The sequence below is a fragment of the Semicossyphus pulcher genome, unplaced genomic scaffold, assembly GCF_022749685.1.
Source record: "Semicossyphus pulcher isolate SPU_LCO1_2020_fin unplaced genomic scaffold, fSemPul1.0.p SCAF_15, whole genome shotgun sequence".
In the NCBI taxonomy this organism is placed as follows: domain Eukaryota; kingdom Metazoa; phylum Chordata; class Actinopteri; order Labriformes; family Labridae; genus Semicossyphus; species Semicossyphus pulcher.
In genome coordinates this window covers 6,479,637-6,505,373 of record NW_027211659.1, presented here as the reverse complement: position 1 = coordinate 6,505,373, position 25,737 = coordinate 6,479,637, and the positions used below count along the sequence as shown (strand labels likewise).

At 42.2% G+C, this 25,737-nt stretch overlaps 1 protein-coding gene across 3 annotated transcripts in view; it reads right to left on the bottom strand.

Moving 5' to 3' along the window:
* Window positions 1-25,737, bottom strand: part of nalcn (sodium leak channel, non-selective) — an 88,213-nt gene that overhangs the window by 24,410 nt on the left and 38,066 nt on the right. For all 3 annotated transcript variants that reach the window (XM_069663115.1, XM_069663113.1, XM_069663114.1), the window contains exons 12-16: window positions 25,588-25,719; window positions 22,914-23,081; window positions 18,965-19,156; window positions 15,488-15,625; window positions 14,920-14,994 (exon numbers count right to left, since the gene is read on the bottom strand). In XM_069663115.1, the coding sequence (XP_069519216.1) occupies window positions 14,920-14,994; window positions 15,488-15,625; window positions 18,965-19,156; window positions 22,914-23,081; window positions 25,588-25,719 (705 nt within the window). The remainder of the gene's footprint in view (window positions 1-14,919; window positions 14,995-15,487; window positions 15,626-18,964; window positions 19,157-22,913; window positions 23,082-25,587; window positions 25,720-25,737) is intronic.

Here is a 25,737-nt window from a genome sequence, read left to right as displayed (position 1 = left end):
AGCATCAAATCTTCTTGAAGCATTTTGTTAAGATCTTGGCTGTTTTCTGCAGATTCATACATTGTAGTATCATCTGCATATGTAGGAATACCTGCCTTTTTTTAATACATATGGTAGATCATTTGTAAATATGGCATACAGGAGAGGTCCTAGACAGCTGCCCTGGGGGACTCCGCATTGTAGTGATTTAATATTTGACAGTGAATAATATACAGTAATATACAATGTTATATTCTTTGCTTATAAAGTGATAATCCCGAAGATTTACATTTAAATAAATGTCTGTTAAGTCACTACTATTGCCGAATGAGGTAACAAAATGGTGATTGAGCCTATGGCCCACTGATGAAAGCCTTTGCATTTGCAGAAGTGGCGCCTAGTTAGTGACATGTTTCCATCACCCAGCAATGGTTGGTCTGCCAGAGAGGGTAGGTGGAGCTAAACAGTAATCTACTATGGCTGAACAAACAAAGAAAAGATGGATGACTACAGATACAACTTCAAAAATAAGTGAAAATCCAAAGAAAAAGAAACAAATTTGACGCTCAGTCTGAAATGGAAAGTGACCGTCAGCGAGGAAAATCAAGAGTTACAACCGGAGCCAACCGTGGACGTCACACATGCAACACTGTCTGGATATCTGGGAAGTGTGCTCCCGCAATTACCGTTTATCGCCATGGGTGCCACCAAAGAGAATGAAACTGAGATCTTTGAGATTACAATTTTAAGATTACATGCAAGTAAGCAAGCATACAGAACACTGGATCCAACTGAAAGATGCAGTAAAAGGCTGAATATTAACCTTGTAACTTTTTAACAACTGATCCCCCGACTGCAGGCAGACAACATGGAAATACCTGATAAAACTGAACAAATAATAAAATCTTTCACCTCGTTCAAGCATTTTGGTCATTTGAGTGTTTTAGCATAACAAGCACAAGCAACAAGCACTAGTTGTTGACTCAGATCAACCTGTGAACACTTGTTTTATCTGCAATTCCTCTAAACTCTCCGATCAGAGCGGTAAAAGTGCCTCAGAGGCATGCTCGAAAAAAGTATGAATATCTCTGCGAGTAGCCAACAGAACAATGAGGAACTGATGAGCATCCGCCTACATAACTGCTGCCCACACACACTCACCGAGTGCCTGTGGGAGGATGCGTACAGTCTTCAGCATTTTACCATTCAGACATCAGAGCCTGCCATTCAGCAGCAACACCAGACAACAGCTGTGCATGTGTCAGAGGGTGCGTATGTGTGGTCATGGACTGCACAGCATTACTTTAGGTGTAATCCATCATCCACAATGGTACAAACATGTAAAAAAGCACACGTAGAAATCATGTGTGGTCCCTGTCACACATGCTAACCCATTTGCTCTCCACATTCTCACAGTCTTGGTTGGGTTCCCCAGGCCTTGGGCCAGTCGAGCTGTAACACCCAGGGGTGGAAGAGCTGAGAGCGAGTCAGCCGGGTCACCCTCTCCTCTCATTAGCTGGGTAATGAGCCGTGCTGTGGAGCTGCTGTAAAGCCACACGGCCTGTAAACCTCTAATAGCTAACCCCCAGCATCCACAACAACAGCAGATACAGTTCATACCTTATATCAACATCCAGAACTATATATCTGTGCACCTCTGTGTTCAGGTCTTGTGCTTTGAGTCTTGAAAATATTGCAGGTAACATAACTGACAGCTCAGTTTTTTGTGTGCTCTAGTGAAATCTAGAAAAATTTAGAATCATAGTCACTAAGTGAATAGAATATTTAATAACTTTAATCACTGGCTTTTCTTAACAAGACTGTGGATAAAAAGAATGTTTATTTATATAAGAAAAACCTTTCTGTCATGGTGGCAGGTGGCCTGAAATCTTTACCTGCCACAGCCAACATTTGCCTGCATTTGGCAGGTGGCAGGTGCTAATTTCATTCCCTGAATGGCAACATGCCTGGCTGGAAACCTTTGTTAGATGTCATTTCCCTTGCTTTCAACACGTTTCCTGCCTGTCTATATATACTTCATTATACACAATCAATAAAGACAAACATGCCAAAAAAAGTAATCTTCAAAAGAAGTTATTGCCTTTTTAGTGCTGTAATCAAATGCCTTGCTTGAGGAAATAATGAATGGAGATGTAAAATAACATCTACAAAAACTATTTTAGTAAGTTTAAAGCTCCTGGGATGAGTTTTATCTGGTTATGAGACAGACTTAAATAAATTCTGATTACTCCATATTACCTAAAAAAGCAAACCAGACCATCACAGACTAGATTGATTATTTCTATATAGTTATTTTTAATGCCTAAAACCGCTAGCCAAAACCAGCAAAGCATAAGAGGTATGGCTTTGTCCACAGGGGGCGCCAAAATCAACACAAAGTGAAAGTTCCTCACAGGAGCTTTAAGCATCATTACATTTGTATATCTAACTTTGTTTACATCTTCATCTTGGTCTCTGCATATTACATCAGTGGGGATATTCATTATAAAACAGAAACAGCCAACAGGTTGTAACGCTATCTTGTATCTAAACTGTTCAATCAATAACTGACCATTGCATTAAATTCTGACAACAAAGCTGCTAAGAACACCTTTTAATGCGCTTCCATTTTTTTTTCCTCCTGTTTCCAGGAACGATATTCTCAGTAGTTGAGATACTAAAAAGACAATCTGAGAAAACTACACATGTGATTGCCAGATAATGTTTTGACTCAGCTTGCATGGACTTGTGACTGTTAGTGCGTGTGCAATCTTGGAACCCATCGGCTACAAAATAGCCTCTGGGAGCAACAGTGAACATGTCTAGTGTTCTTGGTGTAGCCAGCGTTTAGTGATAAGGACTTCCAGCCAAGACTTTCTTTTACGCGCGCTGCATTGTTAACAGTCCGTTGCCTCTCGCAATATGTCAGCGTTATTCCTCCCCCCAAAGGAGCGCCCGTTCATCTGTTTCTGGTGAGTCTCAGTTTCATTGTCAATAGTCAGTTCCACAGAGGCTGCACTCTAGCTTACATCAGCGGTATGAACCTGACAAAGAAACCCCTTTTCTTGTGATTGACTTCAATTAACAGGTCTTAAGTTTGCTGAAATTTCAACATCAACATTCAACATCAACATTCAAGGAAGTTGGGAAATCTGAACGCTGAACGGCTTTAATGAGACAGCGAGTTTGTCTCAAGTTGACCTTGGCGTTTGAGCTGAACTTGCTGCAGAGGTCTGTTTAAAGAGGTTTATTAGAAGCTAAATCCTCATCAGATGACCGCTGATGGGAGCCGGGATGTCATCACGGTGCATTACACACCCACTGTTTTTCCTACATACGCCGCATATAACCGGTCAATATTACTCGGATTACAAAAGTACCACAAACGGAAACCAGAACACTTCCTGTACTAAAATCCGGACCTGACAGAGATTCGTGTGTGTGTGTGTTCATGCTCGGTTTAAATCATGGCAGGGGGGCACAGGGTCTGTAGTGTCGTCCAATAGAAAACTGAAGGTGACATTCAGAAGATAAAAACAAATTCTCAATGGGGCACTCTCCTCTTTTCTCTGCTTCATCCGTCTTCCTCGCCTTTCTTCTCCTCCATTAAATCCCTAAATAAGTCCTTGGGCCATTAAATCACGTAAATGGAGGACAGGCTTTTAGTTTAATTCATAAATAATGGAACCCTTGGTGGGAAGCCATAATACAATCGCTCCATAACTAACGCATTTGGTGAAACTAAATTCCCCTTAACAAAATGTATGAGCAGGCAGAGTGCACGTGTACAAACACGCCTCACATATGTAAATAAAGGCACACGTCGATATGTTCCTGTCACAGCTGAACAGTGACTACTGTTACACCTCATCTACACCCCAAAGAAAACATCTTTCTGCTCCTCCTGTATTCCTTCCTCTCCCTCCACCTCTATCGCTCCCTCCATCTCCCCTCCCCTCCCCGTCCTCTTCCTCCTCCCTCTGTTTGATCTCTCACAGTCAATGCCACATCCACTGACAAATATGGAGCAAGAAGATAGACGCAATTCGACTGACGACCACACACTGTCAGCGCCACGCGTCTCTCCGCGCTAACTTTGACAAGCCCGACACACTGGGGGCAGCAATCTGATTACCTCGGTGTCACATCGCACCATCTGTCTGCGGCGTGTGGAACTCCCCACAGCGTTTCTTTGGGGATGTTCATGCGTTGCCGAGCCCTCCCTCGCAAACATGTCTGTTAAACTGATAATATATTGGGGCTCGGAGAGAGTAGTCATTCATCATCATCATTCATACCGCAATTGATGTGCACATAGATCTTTGCTGTACGGAGAAACAATTATTAACACACACACACACACACACTCTCTGATTGTCGGGTCGAGCCATAAATCCTTCAACAATAACAAATCATGATTCAAATGTTGCATGTGTAGGTCCTGCACTAGATGGCAGTATGGTTAGCTGGTACACGCTTTGGAACAAAGAGTTATTTCTGCAGCTTTAAACTGAACCAAACATCAAATCTGTAAGATTTTCCACAACAATTATCCTCGAGTGAGTGCAGAGGAAATCCTTTCCCGAGGCCTTTGAGGGTCTGGCTTTAAAATACCAAAGTCCAGAGGCTACTGGGTAAATACATGAATGGAACAATGTACAGAGTATAACGGATCGGATTGCAACACCTTGAGAGAGATGACTAACAGCATGACCAGGGCAGAGTATGAAAGCATTTACAGCCTAATTAGTAGTGGATTTTTTAATAGGATACAGATACAGCTATTGGAACTGTGATTAAGCACAGATTTATCAGCAGCTATTTTGATAAGCAGTGATTACTGTTGTGTTTTTGGACCTCACTCTGAAGGCCAAACATGTTCCTCACTGATGGTTTTTACTGTTTGTCTTCAATCTTTTTCAAGATTTTACACTTTTTCATTTAAGTGCAAATCACTTTTATTTTAACCATTTAATTTTCAACGCGGCTGCTCCATCCACACATCCCCAGAGGTCCGCAACTTGGGGGTCATCCAGTCACACAATCTGCATTTTACCACCTCAAAAACACTTCCAGGATCTGACCATCACTCCGTGGCAGAGACCCTCATACATGCCCTCATCACCACCCGTCTGCACTACTGCATTGGAGTCCTGTCTGGGATACCCTGCGAATCCCTGGGCAGGCTCCACTTTGTGCAGAACTGTGCTGCCAGGGTTCTCACCCACACCGAGCCCTGGCAACACATCACCCCCACTCTCATCCACCTTCTCGGCTCCCGGTCAGGTCCCGCATCTCCTATAAAATCCACCTGTTCACCTGCAAATCCCTCTACGCCGTGGCCCCACCGTACCTTTCTGACCTCCTCCATCCCTGTACCCCGTGCCTCAGACACGGCCTGCTCATCATCCCCCACACCCACCTGCAGACTTTTGGGGAGAGAGCCTTCAGTGTGGCAGCCCCCACCCTCTGGAACTCTCTCCCTAAAGTGATATAATGTATAAAAACTACTCAAAACCTTCTTTAAATCCAAGTTACTATTATTATTTTTTATTATTATTATTAACTCAGCAGAGACCAGAGAAAACAATTCACCCCTTTCACCCACTCTCTCTGGTGGAGCTACCACAACTGGGTGATTTTCCACTGTAATGGTGCCTTGACACCCAGTTGGTAACACCAAAGAGTACTGCAAATGCAAGGGGCTTTCTTTCAGGGGTTAAGTAGAGGCTGTTAACTTATTCGGCAACAGGAAGTGACTTAACTGAACTCTATGTAACTGACAATCTTCATATTGTAGCCAATAAGCTCTACTGTGTGTATTTCCTGATCATGACAAACAGTTAAGTATAACTGAAAGACTCTCATACAGGTTGAGAGTCTTTGTTCCATTAATACAATTGCTGTGCCCATACCACATACGTTATTTCCTTTATATGGTAACCTCTCCCACGGCTACACCGTCTCCTCTCTTCTCAGAAGAACCTGGCAGACTTTGACGGAGACAAAGATAACATGTCAAAGGTCAAAGCGAGAGGTCTCAGAGGTCAGTGAGCAAAGGATTCACACGTCCTGTCTGTCTGCATGCATTACGTAAACAGACGAGCTACGCTTTTGGCTTTTCCTGCTCTGTGCCTGAGCTTTTAACTTGCACAGTTTCCCCAATGTGCTCCTCATGACTCATCCACCTGGCCTCGGGACCTGTTTGATTGCCGCACATTCCCACTTTCACACAAACACACACAAAAAAATACAGTGTGTACGCAAAAACACGCACAAATTTATCACCACTGACAATTCATATCCATACACACAAACGCAGACACACTCATACACACATTATCATCATCATCACTGCCCTTAGGGGTAAACACCCCTCTGTTTGGTTGATATCGACGGGCACAGGATAAACATTCTCCCCTCTGCCTGCACCTCCCCGTGCTCCTGCAGACATTGCTCTGTGGGCAGGGATGATTTGTGGGATGGAGATTGGCCATCACTCTTTCCCATCACAAAGCCCACCGACCTGTGACACCGCTGATGAAGGTGGAGCAATAACGACGTCCAAGAGACAAACTCGTTTTTCAAATCTCAGGCAGCTTTTGGACCATTTCTTGTTATCGTCCTCTGATTGAAAAATGGTGTTTTTGGGCGTCTCTTTAACATTTTAGATGTCTCACTAGGACGGTCTGTTATGTTACGTTTACTGCTGACTGAGCTTAGACCGCAAGGTAATACAAAAATAAAAGAAGGGTCAAGATGAATTGTAGCAGGGATAGAGGTAAAATGCCATCCTCTTCAGAATAATTATGGTAGTAATGACAGTATAGCTTCTTCAGTGTTGTTGTCAAACAACTTAGCAACATATCCACTCAACAGCTTTTATTGTTTTACATAACAAATCTACTAATTTGAATTATAGAGAAGTAAACAAGCCTGAGGCCTAGCCTAACTACAAAGATGGCATGTACCAACCTCCATACTGTTTTTGTAATGACTGTAAAAAAGTTTAATAAAGTTTTTTTCAGGGAAATACTTTTGGAATCCTGTTACTTGAAGAAAAAAAGAAGTCCAATGTTGTTGTTCCTGACAGTCACCCAAACGCACACCTGCCGTGCAGTGAAGAGCTGCTCCAACAATCGTCTTCAACTGTGCAAAAACAATGGGACTCAAACTTCAACTAAAAACTGAAATGAATCAACATTCAATTTCTAACTTTCCATCTAAATTAAACTTTTTCTTTACATTTTTTTCCATCCGTCCATTATCTACACTGCTGATCCTGTTCAGGTTCACAGGGGTGCTAGAGCCTATCCCAGCTGTCATTGGGCGACAGGCTGGGTGCACTCTGGACTGATCGCCAGTCAATCACAGGGCTGACACATAGAGACAGACAACCTTTCACGCTCACACTAACACCTACGGGCATATTAATACCCTTTTCTCATCGCAATTAGCGCATTGACGCAGGTTTTTCAGATCCAGGAAGACCCGCTTATAGATGCTGATCATCTCTGTTCCCATTGCCAGTGAAGTATTCTGCTTTCGGTCTCTTTTCTCCTGCGTCACCGTCTGACGTCACAAATGTGCCAGAGACAGAGTAAGTAAACAGTGAAGATGTGGTTAGGTCTTTATTGTATCTATAACTCATTCAGTCTGTGTATCAAACTCGGCGCAGACGAATTTGGAACGATGTTCGAGTGCTGCTCGGACGGAGACGGGCGGAATTTGTAGCTGAGATGACGAGGAGTTGCAGAAGTTACCGACGGAGCATAGCATCGCGCCGAACAGGGGGCGGAGATTAGCGTGTTGACACGGGTTTTGTTTTGCCATCAGTGCCGATTGGAGCCGAGGCGATAATTACCAGGGTCTACTGCAGAGTCATTTGACCCGGGTCTGAATCCCGATTGTAGCCTTTCCCATTAAGCAAAAAAGACGGGTTTTTGACCAGTGGGAAAGCGGCTTAAGAGTCACCAATAAACCTAACAAGCATGTCTTTGGACTGTGGTAGGAAGCTGGAGTAACGGGAGGGAACCCACACATGCACGGGGAGAACATACAAACTCAGAAAGGCCGACTACGTCCGAACCGGGATTCGAACCAGGAACCTTCTAGCTGTGAGGCGACAGCACGTCTACATTTTTTGGGGACGAAATTAAAATTTTACAGTTTTGCATGTTTAAAGTTTTCAATTTGAAATTTTAATTGAAATAAGAATTGCACAGTTATTACATTAATTAATATGTAATTATAGGCAAGCCAGTAATACTGACTGTTATTTTTACAACCAGTAAGACAAAAGCCCTGTGTTAGTATTTTCATTTTTTGCTGAATGCTGTCCCGTAGCCATTTTCATTTAAAGACTGTCTGTGTTTTGTGAATAAGGTCTACATAAGCATGTGCTCCCTTTACCTGTCAGGGTGAGTGATTATTGACAGTGATCGACGCAAACATTCATTTTAAACTTAGCCACACTGTGTTCCGTTTGTCTGAGCCAAGTAATCTCAGTGACACCAGAGCGCAAGCATCAATCATTTCTTTTGCACAGCATAAATGTTTTAAAACGATATTTCAGGAGCAGTTTAAAGCTTTCCCAAGTTTCAGCGACGGACAGAAACACACCCTTGGGCATGATATGTGAATGTGTGTGTGTGTGTGTTGGAAGGGTGTCTCCTTCTTCCCTTCACTTCTGCTTTCCTCTGCTGTCTACCTTTCTCCTGTCCCAGCCTTCATTTCATTAAAAATTTCGAGCAAACCTAATTTCACGCAATAAATGCATTATCCTAATCAACACTGATGAGTGGAGCATGCACTGGTGCACACATTCGTCTGTGTGTGTGTCATCAAGACATTCCGTCTGCTGCTCTCGGGGCTCTTGATGGAATAAACCGGTTGTTGATGGTTGCTACAGCCCGGCTTATCTTCACCTCCCTAATTATTAATGACCACTCTTTATATGCACCAGCACATGTATTTGTGTGTGCACCTGTATGTGTGTGTATGGGTTTGTGTGTGTGTGTTAAAAGTAGTGATTGCAATACACCGATTCAGAACTCTTCGCCCACCAACAGCTAACATCACACAGCATTAAAGCGGTCATATAATTCAGCAAAGCGTGATCTAAGTGCGACTACCCACAAGCCTCTTTGTTTCCTCCTGCCGTTTTAAGCTTCGACTCTCGGGCAGCCAAAACCAAATCAAGACAAATGGTCTGTCCAGGTTGACAGATGCAAGTCGTTCCCCTGACAGGCTGGACTGCAATCAGCATTCAAATGAAGACAGATGTTTTAAGCTGCATGCCTTATTGATGATGTCGTTATCGAATCAGCAACACGGGCAGACGCGGCACGGCCCTGCTGATTCACAAACACACACCTGGTTATGGCGCCAATGAAGGAAAAAGAGCTTTTTCTCGAGGAGTGACAGGTTGAGATATAAACCAGCCCTGATGATGACATGATGACGGCTAAACGTGTTGCCTGGTAACCATCCAAGCTGATTTATAAATGCTCCATTGAGAGCAGTAAAAGGCAGTATAAGGCAGATATTTGATGATGGAAGTTAAAGCTGTTAGAGTGCACTTTTGATAGTATGAATAAAAGTATTTTAATGTTGCTATCTGTCACAGGTGTTCTACTTTTACGCAGCTTTTAACAACATCCATTCTATTTTTAGCTCTGTGAGTCATAAGGTGATTCTATACTTACGGCTAGACAAACACTGCTTGGTCTCTCAGGTGTGTAATTTTTTACACGTTGTGACTCACAGGTATTTCCCTGCCTATATGCATCTACTGATGCTGCAGAAACACACTCACAGGACCACTAAAAAAACTATTATGCTTAAAAGTAAAATGAATTCCGAGCATGGGTCAAAGTTTTGTCCGACTAAACAACAATGTTATTATATGGTGTGCAGGAAAATGCAGTCGGAGAGGAAACTGGCCAGCTATTGGCCCGCAGGGGTTATGATAACGCATAGACTGTATATTATACAGCCTCTGGTTTTAAAGGGTGGCCAAAGCAGCAGTTTGCTTTACAGTTGCTTTAAACCTGCAGTCTTTAAAAAGGCCAGCAGGGGCAGCTTCACTGGTTTACAGATGAAGTCCAATAGTAAGACACCAGAAGCAAACTACCACACTTCTTACTTGATTTATCACCACAGTAAACATTTTCCTTACGTAATATAATATAATAATAGTCCAATTTACATCAAAGTTACAATTCATTTAGCAGATGCTTTTGTCCAAAGCGACGTACATCTGAGAGTTAATATAACAAAAAGCAACGATCGAGACAGGAGCAAAGTCAGGAAGTGCCAACAGACAGCTTCAAGTGTGATTGGACACTGGTGCCAACAGGCAGAGCACAGACAATGCACAGGGCGTAAAGAAGTACTTTATTTATGTGAAGTACTTTATTTATGATATATACATATATATATATACCATCATTAATAATATCAATAAGGGTCTTTAGCTTCTTCTTGAAGGTGGAAAGGGACTCGAATGGAAGCTCATTCCAGCACCGGGGGACTACTGAGAAGAGTCCAGCTAGTGACTTAGGGCCCTGTTGTGATGGGAGTACCAGGCGCCTTTCATTGGCAGAGAGTGGGCGGGATGGAGCGTAGACCTGGATGAGGGCGTTCAAGTAGGCAGGAGACGTTTTTGTTGCAACAGGGTTTTGATGCGAGCAGCAACTGGAAGCCAGCGGGGGGATATGAACTTTGTTGATGACAAGTCGCAAGCGGTCCCTGCTGTTCAAATATGGTCGGTTGCTAAAAAGAAAGATGGCGACAAGTCACAGTGGCTACTTCCGTTTGTTTTATACAGTCTTTGTGATAAATTGAGCTGTAAATGTTGACAAAGATGTCTTACTTCTAAATAAACAAATGCATTATATGTTGACAGTTATTATTTTAGTTAACATGACATTTGCTTTGACTGCATCCATCCATTATCTATATAGCTTATCCTGCGAAGGGTTGCAATTGCGGGCTGGAGCTGATCCGAGCTGTCATAGGGCGAGAGGCGGGCTAATCACAGGGCTAACACACATGCTTATATTCACACCTACAAACAGGAGTCATCAATTAACCTAACAAGCCAGAGTACCCGGAGAGAACCCCCGCAGGCACGGGAGAACAACCAAACACCCCAGCCAGCCAAACCAGAGTTCGAACCAGAAACCTTCTAGCTGTGAGGCCACAGAGCTAACCACTGATCCACCGTGCCGCCCACTTATCAAAAAAATGAATGGTTCACTATTATCATTTAAAACTTCTGCAGACGGGCCTTATCGCTCAAAGCTTGGCATTTTCATTCAGTGTGACACGTACGCTCTTCACAGGCACCTGCGACCACACGTCTAGTATGATTGAAGTCTTTCATGGGTAGAAGTCAAACACAATGGCATCTAAAATGAGCTGACATGTTTGAGTGGTTTTTCCAACTAATGTTTCCGACACACATGAAGCATGACGGGGAAGGGGACGGCAGGGTAAGACACACTCATCGACTACTTTTAGAAACATCATTTCCTCCACGGTACAGCAGGAAATCTAGTGTTCTGTATGACAGTAAATGCTCCTGTGATTAGCTAATTTTGACACATTAGCCATTAACTTCCGCTAATTGTACCATCAACAATGTTACCCCATGAATTATTCCCCATATAGCAGCCCACTTTCCACCGAAAACAGCACACAGCCGCCCTTATTTGACTTCAAATAACACCAAGACAAAATCCTATGATTTGCCTGAACACATTCTCTGAATAGTTTATTCGGCTTCAATTTGTTGTCCCATTATTTCCAATTAATTTGAACACAGCAACTGTCTGTGTGTTCCACCAACTGTGAAGAGGAAAGGATTAAAAATGTCTCAGGGAGGAGAGTACACACGTGGGTTTTAGTGTGTCAAACTCTCACTCTAAATTTTGATTGATATCCACTCCAAACCCAGAACGCTCCGTGGAACAAAACAGTTCAACAAGCTGGAGAAAAAAAACACATTATGTGATACTGTTTTCTCCACGGGGTCTTTTTAAAAGAGCCTGTCACGGACACAAGTCACATTAATGACAAATAACAAACATTACCAACTCAATGAAGTCGTTCATCAAACAGCGGGCGAAAAATGATTCATCACATGCACCGTAATTGGTTTCTCATCGCTCACAGCCAACATGTGTGTGTCTCTTATAGAACGGTTGGTCATGCCATTGGTTCTTTCTTTGCCGAATGTTTGTCTCTTGTAGGAGGGTGATCACAATCTATGGTCTATTTATAGTCAGTCTCCGTATCCGTGATTGAAGCACCTGTAAAATAGGCAATTTTACAGTCGCTGCGCCTAATCACTCAGCTGTGGGAGGGAAATAACCTGCCCAGGCAAGCTGAGACCTGGCAGACAGCTACGAGCGCGCACAGTGCACGGCGTTTACGTGAGCATGTGTGTGAAATCCTGTTAATGTCAGTGAGCTTAAGATTCATTTATTTGTGTAACATATGGATATACAAACAGAAACAGAAACTGACCGGGGGGTTCATATTACACATCTCTCTGTTCCATTATCTGTACTGCTTATCCTGTTCAGGGTCGCGGGGGGCTGGAGCCTATCCCAGCTGTCATTGAGCAAGGGCGGGGTACACCCTGGACTGGTCGCCAGTCAATCACAGGGCCGACACATAGAGACAGACAACCTTTTACACTCACACCTATGGGCAATTTAGAGTCACCAATTAACCTTACAAGCATGTCTTTGGACTGTGGGAGGAAGCTGGAGACCCCGGAGGGAACCCACGCATGCACGAGGAGAACATGCAAACTAAACTAACTTTTAGCTTCTAGCTGTGAGGCAACAGCGCTAACCACTGCACCACCGTGCAGCCTGCATATATAGATAATGGATGGAGATATTGCTTATTAAAGTTCACCTGTTGAGCGATGACTCGCACTAACGCTTTTTGTGTTTGTGTGTCTAAGTGGCAGCTTTTTCAAACTTAATTGCCCTCTCACTCAAACCTCTAGAGAAGAGCAGCAAACAGGTGAGAATGAACAAACAACTCGCATTTGGGCGCATAATACAACTCTGTCACTCTTCCCAGGGTAGCAACACAAAAGGCTCGGCTTTAAAATCAAATGGAGACGCAAACAACAAAGGAGCACATTTGTTAGCATGTCAGTTACATTTTGGCGACTGAAAGGAATACACAAGAATTCTTCTCGCTCCTAATATCTAACAAACACCAGCACAAATAGAGGAAGCATAGTTAGACCTCAACTCAAATCAGCCATCTATCTTAAAATAGTCAGATATAAAAAAGACGGATGATAAAAGTTGAGTACAGTACATGACAATAAGAGAATCTGTTCACTTCAAAGGAGTGAAACAATTCAAACGGAACTCTGGAGGACATATTTTCAACATGCCAAGTTGCCAAATCTCTATTCAAAATAAGTGAATGACATTGTGGTTGTTGCTGCCCACAGAAAAGCAGGCAAACAAAAACAAAGTGAGTAATTTAAAGTGTCTGTGAGGAGTTTTTCACTGGTTATGAAACAGACTGAAATTAATTCTGATGACTTGATATGACCCACAAAAGCAAACCAGACCATCAGCAACAAGAGTGATTATTTCTATATAGTTATTTTTAATGCCATTAACCGCTGGCGGGGGGTAGGTGTCAGACGAAGCGATTAACTGCACGCTGCCTTTGTTTACATTTTCCAGGGCAATAAATTTAAAGCGAGTGATACATATGACTGTTAAAGAAAGCAGGGTGAGATCTTTTGTTAAAAAACACAACTTGTACAGGACAAAATCAGCAAAGAGATAAGAGGTACAGCTTTGTCCCCAGGGGGCGCCAAAATCTACACAAACCAAAAAATCCTCACAGAAGCTTAAAAGCAGTGGTTCTCAGCTGGTCTAGCCTCTGCACCCACCACCACCTCCTTAATGATGAATCGCGACCAACATTTTTAACCGCTGAATTTTATTTAATTAAAATCTGTGCAGGTGGAACAAAACATCCCCGTATGTCAACATGACAAAACACATTTAGTCAACCAAAATGACAAGCAGACGGTAGTGCATAAGAAGAAGAACAACATATACCCTCTACAATTCTTTCATTTAACAGCCTTTTTTCAACAGAAATAAACTAAAACATTGCAACATAAATGCAACAACTGTAGGTCTCATCAAGTTTCAAGAATGAATATGTAACTGGATTACCCAATCAGCGGACACATGGAGTGTGATAAACTACACTGCTACGGCACGCACGTCATAGGAAACCCATGTCCTTCAAAATAAAAGCGCAGCATACACTTCTGGCCACAACTTTTTTTTTTTTCCCAAGCACGCTTCCGCGACCCACTGAAAACAGCTCCACGACCCACCAGTTGAGAACCATGGTTTTAAAGGCACCAAAGGTAACAACCAACTAGCCACAGCTGCTTTGCTTTGCAATGCCATGTCATGCACATGTAAATAAAACTTTCCTAGACTCAATTAAAAGCATGCACATAACTGGGTGGGCAGTCATTAGACTTCATTCTTCTTATTCTCTTCTGATTTACATCCAAAAACAAACATGCCACCTCTATAAAACATGTGAAAGTTGTTTTTAAACAAGCGGTAAACCGTCAGATTATCATGTAAGTGCCTGTGATTTGTCTCTTCTAATCATATATAACTTGTTTTATAAGTTGTATCCATGTTTAATTAATGCAACAAAACTGAGCCCACACGTAACTCAGACACATCTCAAATAAACAAGATACTCATTAGAGATTTCTTTCATCCCATTTGGAACTTCAATACTATAAATGCAAATGAATGAATAGTTTGTATTCCCAGCCAATGACTGTTCTTATAGATCTGAGCATAAATGATTCAAGAAGCCAGTCTCATAAGTTATTTATAATAACTCTCCTACCTGTTTGAGCTTCTTCAAGTCTTCATCCAACTCCAGATTGTCCAGGATCACAGCCACGAAAAGACTGAGCAGAATCTGAAAACCGAGACCAGGAAATGAATTGAAGATTACAATGTTAATGTGATCACCCTAATATAAATAAGGCTATTTGAAAAGTACAAAGTCTGGCTCATAATTGCATTTGTTGCTTGTTCTGTTCTGGAAGACTTCCTGTCTGTCTGGGGTGAAGCGTGAGTCATCAGGAGACTGTCTATGCTGTCTGATGTCTCCCCATATCAGAAGGCCAAACACTGAAATGTCAGCACTTCTTATGCCTACAAGTCTGATTAACCGTGATAAGATGTAGCACTTGAGAGCACACTGAAGGGACGGGGGCTCTAATTGAAAGCATTAGGAAAACACTTAATGTCCCCTTTTGCCACTTATTTCCCAAACCTGCTTTTACTGAAATAAAAGAATATGAGCTTGAAAAGAATCCTGCAGCAAACATGCAATACATAACTTTAATTCAACAGGTTGTTTGCTCTTTCAAATATAGAAGTCAAATAAGTCAAAGTAAGTTTCTCACCAGGGTAGCAAACAGATGGTAGAGGATGAAGTAAATGGCCACCACGGGAGCCCACATGTGACCTACAGCCACCAGAGTCTGGTCCATGACATCCACCCAGCCCTCCTGGGTTAGGATCTGGAACATGGACATGAATGCCTACAGGGAGGAAAAGCACAGGGTGAGAGAAAGTGAGAGACGCAGAAGGCTAGAGAGGGCAGCCGGGTACACAAAGTGGAAGCGGTGAAGAGAAGGACAGACAAAGACGGGGAGGAAATTACAAGGAGAAACAGACAGATCTGACATTTGGAACATGCTTTTTTCACAGGAGAGCAAATATCACACGGCTGATGAGCATACAACAGAGGCGGGAGGGAGGAGCTATAGCAGGGTCTTAAGTTCCCCCTAAAAAAATGCCCCCAAGCCCGACCTCCGCCCAGTAATTTTGAGAGAAAGAACATTTATGGACTAAAAAACATTTCAATAGAAAGAAATGGATTTGGCTTTTATGTATAATAAAAAATACAAGTTTCTAGTTCAGCAAAAAACACAAAAATCTATTCAGGATAATATAACTAATTGGTGCGTTCTAGTGTGTTGGCTAATTAACTGATTACAGACTATTTTACTTTTATTAGCGCAAAACAAAATGCTAAATATGGAGGCTAAAGAGGACGGTGGAGATGACTATGAAGAAGAGGGCTGTCTGAAGGAGCTACATTTATGTTGTAAGTTGGCGTCCTTAGCTTTAAGTTAGCTATTTCTGTTAGCTATGTGCTGTTTGCCTCGCCTAATGTTAGCTACAGCTCGCAGGCAGCTAGCTAGCTTCTGGCTAGGTAGAGACCGGTTCCAAAGTGACATTTGATGAATCTGCTTTACTATATTTAAGTTAGCTACCTCTGTCATGTGCTTATTCCCTCAGCTAATGTTAGATACAGCTTGCAGGCAGCTAGCTAGCTTCTGGCTGGCTAGAGACCGGTTCGACAGTGACTTTTGATGACTCGGCTTTGCTATATTTAAGTTAGCTAACTCTGTTATGTGCTTATTGCATCAGCTAATTTTAGCTACAGCAGCTAGCCAGCTTCTGGCTAGTTCCAAAGTGACCTTTGATGACTCTGCTTTACTATATTCAGCTCTAGCTAATAGAATGTAGTTTTGTAGCTTAAGTATTTTGAACATATGCACGGATGCATTTTGTGGTGGCGATGTTTTGGACAGTGATTGTTTGTGTTTTAACCTCTTGTGTGCATTTCATGTGTAAAGTCTGAATATTGCTTGCATAATACATTTAGGAACATGCATTTCAATTATATATCCAGGGTAATTCAATCTCGTTTTTCTGTAGTAATGTTACTTGCTAGTGTTTTTTTGTGACAAAAAAAGCATTAGCTTAGCACCTGCACTGCTTCTTGCAATAAGATAGAAGACAGAGGAGATGAATTTAGGACACAGCCATGTTTTATATTTCTTCTCTCAGCTCTACTGGCCTCTCATGTACTTCGTAGAGGTCAGATGAAGGTGTAAGGAACAGCCAGCTGCAACACTCTGGCCCCTGGAGTCAAATGGCACGCCTGCGCCTCCTCCTAAGCATCTCACCTCCAGACAGCAGCCCCCCCTTCCCTCACAGCCCCTCCCACCTGCTCCCATGCGCGTCTCGGTCGCTGCAGATAAAGATAAACCCAGCAACAGGTCTGCCCGTAGGGGAGACGGCCAAACATCATTAACTATGACGTGTGTGTCCCTGTGTCTGAGTGCATGCATGTGGCTTTGTGAGGCAGAAGGAGATATGGAAATGAAGAGAGAAAATGAGAGAAGGGTAACACAGCATACAAGTGGCATCTGTTTATGACCAACTCTTCATTTCCTGCTGTTCCTGGGCTTCAGTTAAATGTTGGAGGGGAAGAAAAAAAAAAAAGGATGGAAATTTGTGGCTAATGAGCGAGAAAGAAGCTCATGAGCACTTAGAAATCAAAGGAGGAACCACATCTGTCGACCCATCATGCAACCCATCATCAGCATCTGCACGCCTCCCCGCTGCTCGTCTGAGGTGTCCTTCTGGAACGGCGCATATCATTTTCTTAATTTGTATGAGGCCTATTTTATACACTACCTGCATCTTGCATCTTCTGGATTTAATTACATTTCATGTGTTCCTGAGAGAAAATTATTTGAAAGTTAGGGCGTAACTAGAAGAGCGTGTTGAGTAGTTGAATTAAGCGTTTAGAGGGTTCTCTGGTTTAATTAATCTGTGCAAATAAAAAAAACTAAGCAGCAACCCAAACAAAATAAAGTAACAATTTAAATTCCTATAGAAGGCCTTGCATTAAACAACTGAATAGATGGTCATATCTGGCTATAACTACAGTTAAGAGTCACATGTGAAGCACATGCTTTCTGAAAGTGATCAGATAAGCTCAGGTGAAGAATCTCTGAATAGGATTGTGTACTGTGTTAGCTGTATTAATTGAATAAAGTAGCTGTTTGATGCAGCGGAATAATGTTTCACAACCACTAGAGATGATATTACTTACTTACTGGTTTTTACGACACATTAAGAATCATAACAGCTTTTGCTGTTCGCATTGTTGTTAACAGATGGCTAGCTTTTCTTGTAGCTAGCTTCTGTATATTTTTAGTCAGTCAAAGCTGGTGTTCTGTAATCGGTAGAAACAATAATATCCTAAATTGGCGCCTTAGCTGTGGAGAAAGTTGTACAAATAACTCATGGTTTCACCCATTCTACATTCCTACAACACCCAGCGTGCATTGCGCCCCTGCCTCTGAAAGGAACGGCCCAGCGAGAGACACTGGAGTGAATACTACCGTTTCGCTGCAGGCAATGGCTCAGAGCGGTACAGAATCCGAAATATGGCGAGAATATACCGGTGGATCGTCTAAAAAATCTTCAGGTCTGCAGTCTACATTTCAAACCTGACGATTTTGAACGAGACATGACATCAGAGGCGGGCGTCCTAGATTGAGGAAGTTTAGTTTAACAAGCTCCCTGGCCTCTGCCAGATGACGTGTTTTACATAGTCTAGCGGAGGTTTTCCAGGTCCCATTGGAGAAGTGGATAGTGTCCTCCAAATGCATTTTTTTATTTTATCATAATGGCATTAGCTGGTTGAAAATCTCGAAACTGGCACTTTAAGGTTCATGTTTATCTCTATAATGTAGCTCAACTTAAAAAGTTATACTAATTGGAATGATTAAATTAATATAAGAGCTTGTCTTCTTGTGGTTCGAACTAACAACTTCTCATAAAAACATCAGCTTACTAAAGCATCAAGTTTATCATGCGTGGAAGAAGTTTTATGTAAATCGTGATCGAGAGTTTACCTATGATAACTATGTCTAACTATAGATACAAACATGTAGTTAAGAAATAAGCTGACAATGTGATTGCACTAACAGAAGCCTTCGAAATAGACCACTTGCATTTTTTTTAACTTTTAAATGTATTCAGATTGGCTCGTGGTGACAAGATGTGTTCCTTACCCTGGGGAATGTGGTGAAGCGGTCCAGCTCCTCAACGAAGCAGAACATCTGCAGGCTGATGGCCGACATGACGATGAGGAGGCTGGCTGTGAACACCACCAGGCTGCCCAGTTTCTTACCGGGACCAAATATCTTGTATACAAAGTCCTCCAGAGCCGGGGAAATCTTAATGAGACGCACCACACGGAGCACCTGAGGGGAAGAAAAGCAACCATTGTATTTTTAAAGATATACTAACATTAATTAAAAGAGCAAACACAGGAGCTCATTGATTACATATTGATCTTAAAAAAATAGAGCATCGATCCTGACCCAGTGGTAAAGGTGCAGTGATATTGTGCTCTGTCACCAGGCTTAGGCCCTAAATTGCTTAAGGTGACAACAAGCCCCAAAAGGTAATGCATCTTGGTCAGCCTTTGATCGGGGATCCAGAGAGTGGCTATTGATCGGGCTCCTCTCTGTGATGCCTCTGGCCAAAGAATCCGCTCTCATTCCCCGGGTATGCAATGAAATAAAGGAGACAAACAGGGGATGCTGGTCTGGAAGGGAACCCACAGTAAACAAATACAGCAATAACACTCACAGCATGATGACAGATGGGATGAGAAGACACTACCTTCTACTCCTGACAGACCATGATGACCACTATCCATTTCACAGCAGATGCAGCTCTGAGACTCTGAGCAAACTATAATAGGGTGAGTTCACCGAGGATATGAGGCTATTACAGCAAAACTAGTACTTTTGTTATCTTTCCTTTTGTCTGAGAACACACAGCTTTGGAATCTGAAATTGCAGTAAGGAGTAAAAAATCAAATAATTGATTTCCTTGGTTGGGTTGGGGTCCTGCATCTCCTTGTTGGGGTTTCTTTCCACCATAACACCCCGCTCGCTGTACCGTATCCCTGACATATATTACACAAGCTTGAATCAAAGATATACTGTGAATGTTTCCAATGGAAAGCATATCTCACCCCCTAAATTGCAGACATGAGAGGAGCATAATTAATCTTGAGAATGGCTTTCCAGCTGTGCAGCCTGTGTGTGCTCCTGGCTGCAGCTTCTTGCAAGACAAAGCAATGCTTAACATAAAATTGAATTGCATTATGTATCACAGATACCCCAGCCAGCGTTTTCAACCATTACTGGCGAAATAACAATAACCAGAATCGGATCAGAGCACCACGACCAGATTTGTCCAAAAATGACACAATGCCCTGAATTGACTGAACTGTTAAATGCGCTGCCGCTGAAGTCATTGCTATTCTGAACGCAGAGAGGGAGTGTTGAGGTGGGTTCCATTGGCTGATTAAAAATCATTCTGCCAAGTGTACTGAGTGTGTGTGTGTGTGTGTGTGCGTGTGTGTGTGTGTGTGTGTGTGTGTGTGTGTGTGTGTGTGTGTGTGTGTGTGTGTGTGTGTGTGCGTGTGTGTGTGTGTGTGTCACAACTGCAAGTAGGGCTCTAAAGCAAGTGACATTTGTTCCAGACTGAAAGACAATTAGTAAGTTAACCTTAAGCAGTGAAACACCCCTCTGCTGCAGGCAATTTGAATAGGAGAATCTAACATAATCATTGATTGTGTAGCCTGGTTTCGTCTCCTGCAGCCAGCACATGCTTCTGACTCCAGGCCAAGGCCTTAAGGTTAATCACCTGTGACTTAATGTCACATGTTTAAACAGAAACCCATCATCATCAGGGAGAGTAAATGACAAATGCTTTTCACTGAGTGTGTCATCAGTAAGGCACACTACTCCCAGCTTAGATCATTAGCCAAAAGCAGAAAAATAACATGTGTAAAGAGGAAATTAGCACGTCTGAAAATCTATATATAATATTACAAACTTATGTTATCGGTGAAAGTTGCTCAGCTTTGCTTTGAGCTTGTTGTTAAAAAATCTAAAGATTTATTTTCAAGAGTCAAAAGTAGTTTCCTTTTTGTCATTGACACTTCATATGGATGCATCCCTTGCAAACAGTATAAAATACTATTACATACATCATAATAAAAATGAAGGTAGCCTACAAAATAGACACCATTTTTAAATGCAGGGTGCTGTCAAATTCAACTACCCTCTTAACAACATCCATGTTTGCTCATGGTGTGATGTAAGTATGATTAATTCCTATTTTTTCAAACATTAAATGTGGGGTATTATGCTAATTTCAAGCTTCATATTTCACTTTGTGATACCTGTGGAGTAGCTTAGCATAATTTACAGTTAAAAAAACGATTCATTTTTGGCTGAACACCGGGGTCAGCCCTACACACGGGTCTGTATGTGACTGACGGACTGACTGAGCAACTGACTGACTGACTGACTGACTGACTAAGTGGGTGATGGTACTTTCACTTTTTTCACTCTTTAGAAAGAGAGAGTTGCGACATCGCAATGGCGGCTCATGAAGCATATTGGACCTCCACTGACGCAACTCTCTGTCTGTATGGCTCTGGATACTTTGTTCGGGGAGTAGGCGGGGCTGCTCCTCCGCTGCTCGTCCGCTGTCCTCACCTACATCTGCAGCACGCACTTGCTTTAAAACACGTTGTCATCGGCCTCATAAGGACAGTCCTCGTAACATATTGCCCACAAAAGCGCACATTGACCTGATGCGGTCAGCCACATACTAGGTTTTGACCCAGTCTTGTTCTCACACAAGTTCTCTGTGCAGGCCCTCATACAGCCTCTGCCTGAAACAACTCAGTCAGCTCTGTCCCTTTAAGGAACCTCGCCCCTACAAGCCTGCTTTCTTCTGATTGGCCAGCTCTCCGAAGCCTGCCGAGGCTGCACTTTGTGACGGCACAAAGTGCAGCGTGTAGAAAAAACAGTGTGAAACCTGGCGTTCACAGCAGCCTGCAGACTGAGCTGAGAAGCCTGGGGATTATTCCAACATACTTTTACCTACAGATTTGAAACTTCACCCACGTTTACTCTGGACATCCAACATTGTAACATTATAGTCATGTCTTAAAATGTGAAACAGCAAAATACCCTCTCTTTAAATTATTTATTAGTTGTGATTTAATGAATAATTATTATGATTGATTACAATATTGTTGTTGGGCTGAGCAATCACTGGCTTTTGTTGTGAAAACACAATCTGACTTCTGCAAGATCTGCAGTACAGCATGTGTTGTTAACAACGGTTAAGAGGTACGAGTTTAAGATGGTAGATGTGCCATATCAAGCAAAACACAACCCTGAAGTTTGATGTATAGAACATAAGTCCAAAATGCAACTTGCTACGACTACATTACCATGCAAAAACAAGAAAACTCATGCCTGTTTAACTGGAATGGATTACCTTGCCAAAGTAAGTCTCAAGTTATTGCAAGGTAATTTACATCTTGTACTAAAACGACTGCCTTGAAGGAGGGAAAACACATTTAACAGAAAAACAACCCATTAAGTTTGAAAATATTTCTGCAGCAATACCAAGAATATGTTAAAACATGCAAAAGAACAGAATAAAACAGCAAATGAAATGCTGTTTGCACTGTAAAACAGCTACAATATATATGTTTGCAAGCGTCTGAGTGTAAACTTTGCACATGCATGGATGGCAGCTGTTCAGAGAGCCAGACAGCATCGGGGCAGCTTGTGTGGTCAAGGCTCATTAAAGAGCGATCACGAAGCCTTTTCCCATCAGATCATCCATGGAGCTTTTTATCGGCTACATTACGCGACCTACAGCAAGGTCACAGGGTTAACTTTTGGGCGCGATGCTAACAGGCTCTGTTCAAGGATGATAATGCTACAGTACAATGCACCATTGCCACACGGGTCATAATATTCACGGGTGATTTATATTCCTGCCCTGAGAGCTGGGCAGGAATATAAAAAACTGGAATAATAAGGACTTTCCCAGCTCTCTGCCTCACTGCAATTTCCTACACTTAGGACATAAAAGCTATGTTGCTTTAGTATGTTTGCATGTGTGTATCCATACCTGAAAGTAGGTGAACTGAGAGTGGTAGAGGTCGGGGTAGATGTGCAGCGTGGTGCCCACCACCAACAGAGATTCAAACTTGTGCAGGGAGGAGCTAATGTAGCCGGTGAAGCCCAGACACCAGATTTTCAGAAGAGCTTCCAGGTCGAACAAGACAGTAAAGGCCACCTGTAAGGGAAAGGAGATAGTAATAAGTGCTGGCATTTACTTCCTGCCACCACACATATTGCTGCAATGCAGGTGAAAAACACAACTTCTGAAGGTCTCGTTAAACTTTACTTGAAAATTTCCAGTTATTGCTTTTTTAATCTTTTACTGTGATGACGTTCAGCTGGAAAAGAAAGCACTTCTCACATTACTACATTTATTTAACCGCTACATTTTCTTTCTAGTTTGCAGATTATGATTTATCATATAAAACACATTACATTTATAAACTGAAGGCTCATAACACATTAGACTTCCCAGCAGTATATAGTAGCTCAGCTGTCAGCTGTTACAACACTCAAATGTAGTTAACATGTTAATGAATGATTAAAAATAAAGAATTAACACTATAATATACAGGGGGGGCCGCACTGTGGTGCAGTGGCTAGCACCGTTGCCTCACACCTAGGAGGTTCCTGGTTCGAATCCCAGTTCGGGATAGGGGGCCTTTTGCATGTTCTCCCCGTGCATGCGTGTTTTCAAAGACATGCTTGTTAGGTTAATAAGGGAATCCAAATTGCCCGTAAGTGTGAATGTGAGCGTGAATGATTGTCTGTCTATATGTGTTAGCCTGTGATTGACTGGCACCCAGTCCAAGGTGTACCCTGCCTCTCGCCCAATGACTATACCGGTATAGATAATGGATGGATTATAATATATATACACTAACACTATAAAAAGTGCCACTATTCATGCTAATATTACTGCACTAAAAAATCTAACATTACAAACATTCCTTTTTTCACTTACACTTTGACGTGTGAGAGTACATTTTCTAGTAATAAAGAGTATAATCTCTATTTAGAGATCTGTAGGCAGGGCCATGGATTTCCAGGAAGGCAAGTGCTCTGGTTTCTGTTTGAACTACGCTTGTAGTCCGAGTAATATTACACAATCACGTATCAGCAGGCTGCGGTGTATGCAGGAAAAACAGTCTGTGAGGAGAGCAAAGCAGGCGGAACGTAATCCGCCGTAATGACTTCCATCAGCGTGATCTGATGGCGATTTAGCTTCTTATTCATCTCTATAAACAGACATCTGCATGCTAACAGCTAACAATCTGTTCTAGATCTAAAATTCAACTTGAGATGAATTCTATTGACGCTGTGTCACGAAAGCCCTTCAGCGTTCAGATTTCCCGACTTCCACGAATGCATCAGATCGTTCCGACCTCCGTTCAACAAACGAGCATTTTAAAAGTGTTCATCTCCTCTTGAGGACAGACCTGACAAAGCTTGCATTTTTACATCTTACAAATCTGCATCATGATGTTGAAATTTCGGCAAAGGTAAGACCCGTTAATCAAAGTAAATGACAAGAAAACAGTTTCTTGTTCTGTAACAATGCAGCACGCGGAAAAGCAAGTCTTGACGGGAAGTCGTTTATGGCTTACCGCCCGGCACGTTCACCAGTGTCCCCAGAGGCTATGTCGTCTCTGACTGTAGCCGATGGGATCCAAGATTGCAAAGAGTACTATATAGTCAGTAAATGGAGTTCACAAATTGTTCAACAGAAACCTTGTTAAAGGAAATATTGGTGGTTTACCAGTCACCAACGTTTTAACATAATAGACTATTAAGTTGCATTATGGGAAAAATAGGATATTAAGCTTGGCCAGTAGCAGGGACTAAACATCGGGATAACTTTCCTGTTTCATTGATTTTAATCTGTATCTTGCTACAACTTTATGCGAGTGCAATACTAAACCTTTGCAGAACACCTTGAGGTAAATGAGTGTCTCCACCACCACTGTCCCTAGCAGGGGAACTATTCCAAGAAGGAGAAAAGCTTTCGTTCTCCAGCTCTAAAACCCAGGGACTCCATTTCCTTCACACAGGTTGGAACAAATCCGCAGATCGATGTCTGTATGATGTGGATGGAGGGATTGAGAGAGGATAATATGTGTGTGTTTTTCCCCTTTCCTTATCTCCTCCATTCAGCTGTGTGTAAGAGAGGGAGAGACGTATGAAGGGGACGGGGGAGGTCGGCGCCCTCCTCGTGTCTTAGTGAGAGCTTTACCACCTGAATACTGATGACAGCAAACCAACCTGTGTGACACGTACAGTGTAGTTTTGTGTGCATGTTTGCATACTTTAAAACAAGTCTGTAAAATTAAAAGACATTTATATTCTAATATTGATTAATTATTTCATAAAAACTAGATGTTCCATGGCCATTATTGAGCAATTACAAATATAAGGATGTATGGATTATACAGCTGATGAGATATACCAAAATTACATAATACATAATAATGGGAAAAACCATAAGGCATTCAGATTATGAAGCAGGCTGTTAACAAAAGAGCAAATTGAAAACATGATCTCATACTGTTTCTTTGTATAACAATACACACAAAAGCCTTTGTGAAAGGTCTTGTTTAAATGCTAAAATTGAGGGTTTTGTAATGGACATTTGGTATTGTACGAAACAGTAGGAAATAAAACAAAACAAGTAAACATCTCACCTCTGCCAGGTAAAACTCGTCATAGTGCCTGCGGTGGTTCTCGCCTTTATAATAGTTGCTAGCAGCAACGATGACGTCCACAGCGACCATGCTCAGGATGAACATGTGGAACACAGACGACCGCATCAGTTGCTGTGGAGACAAGAGACG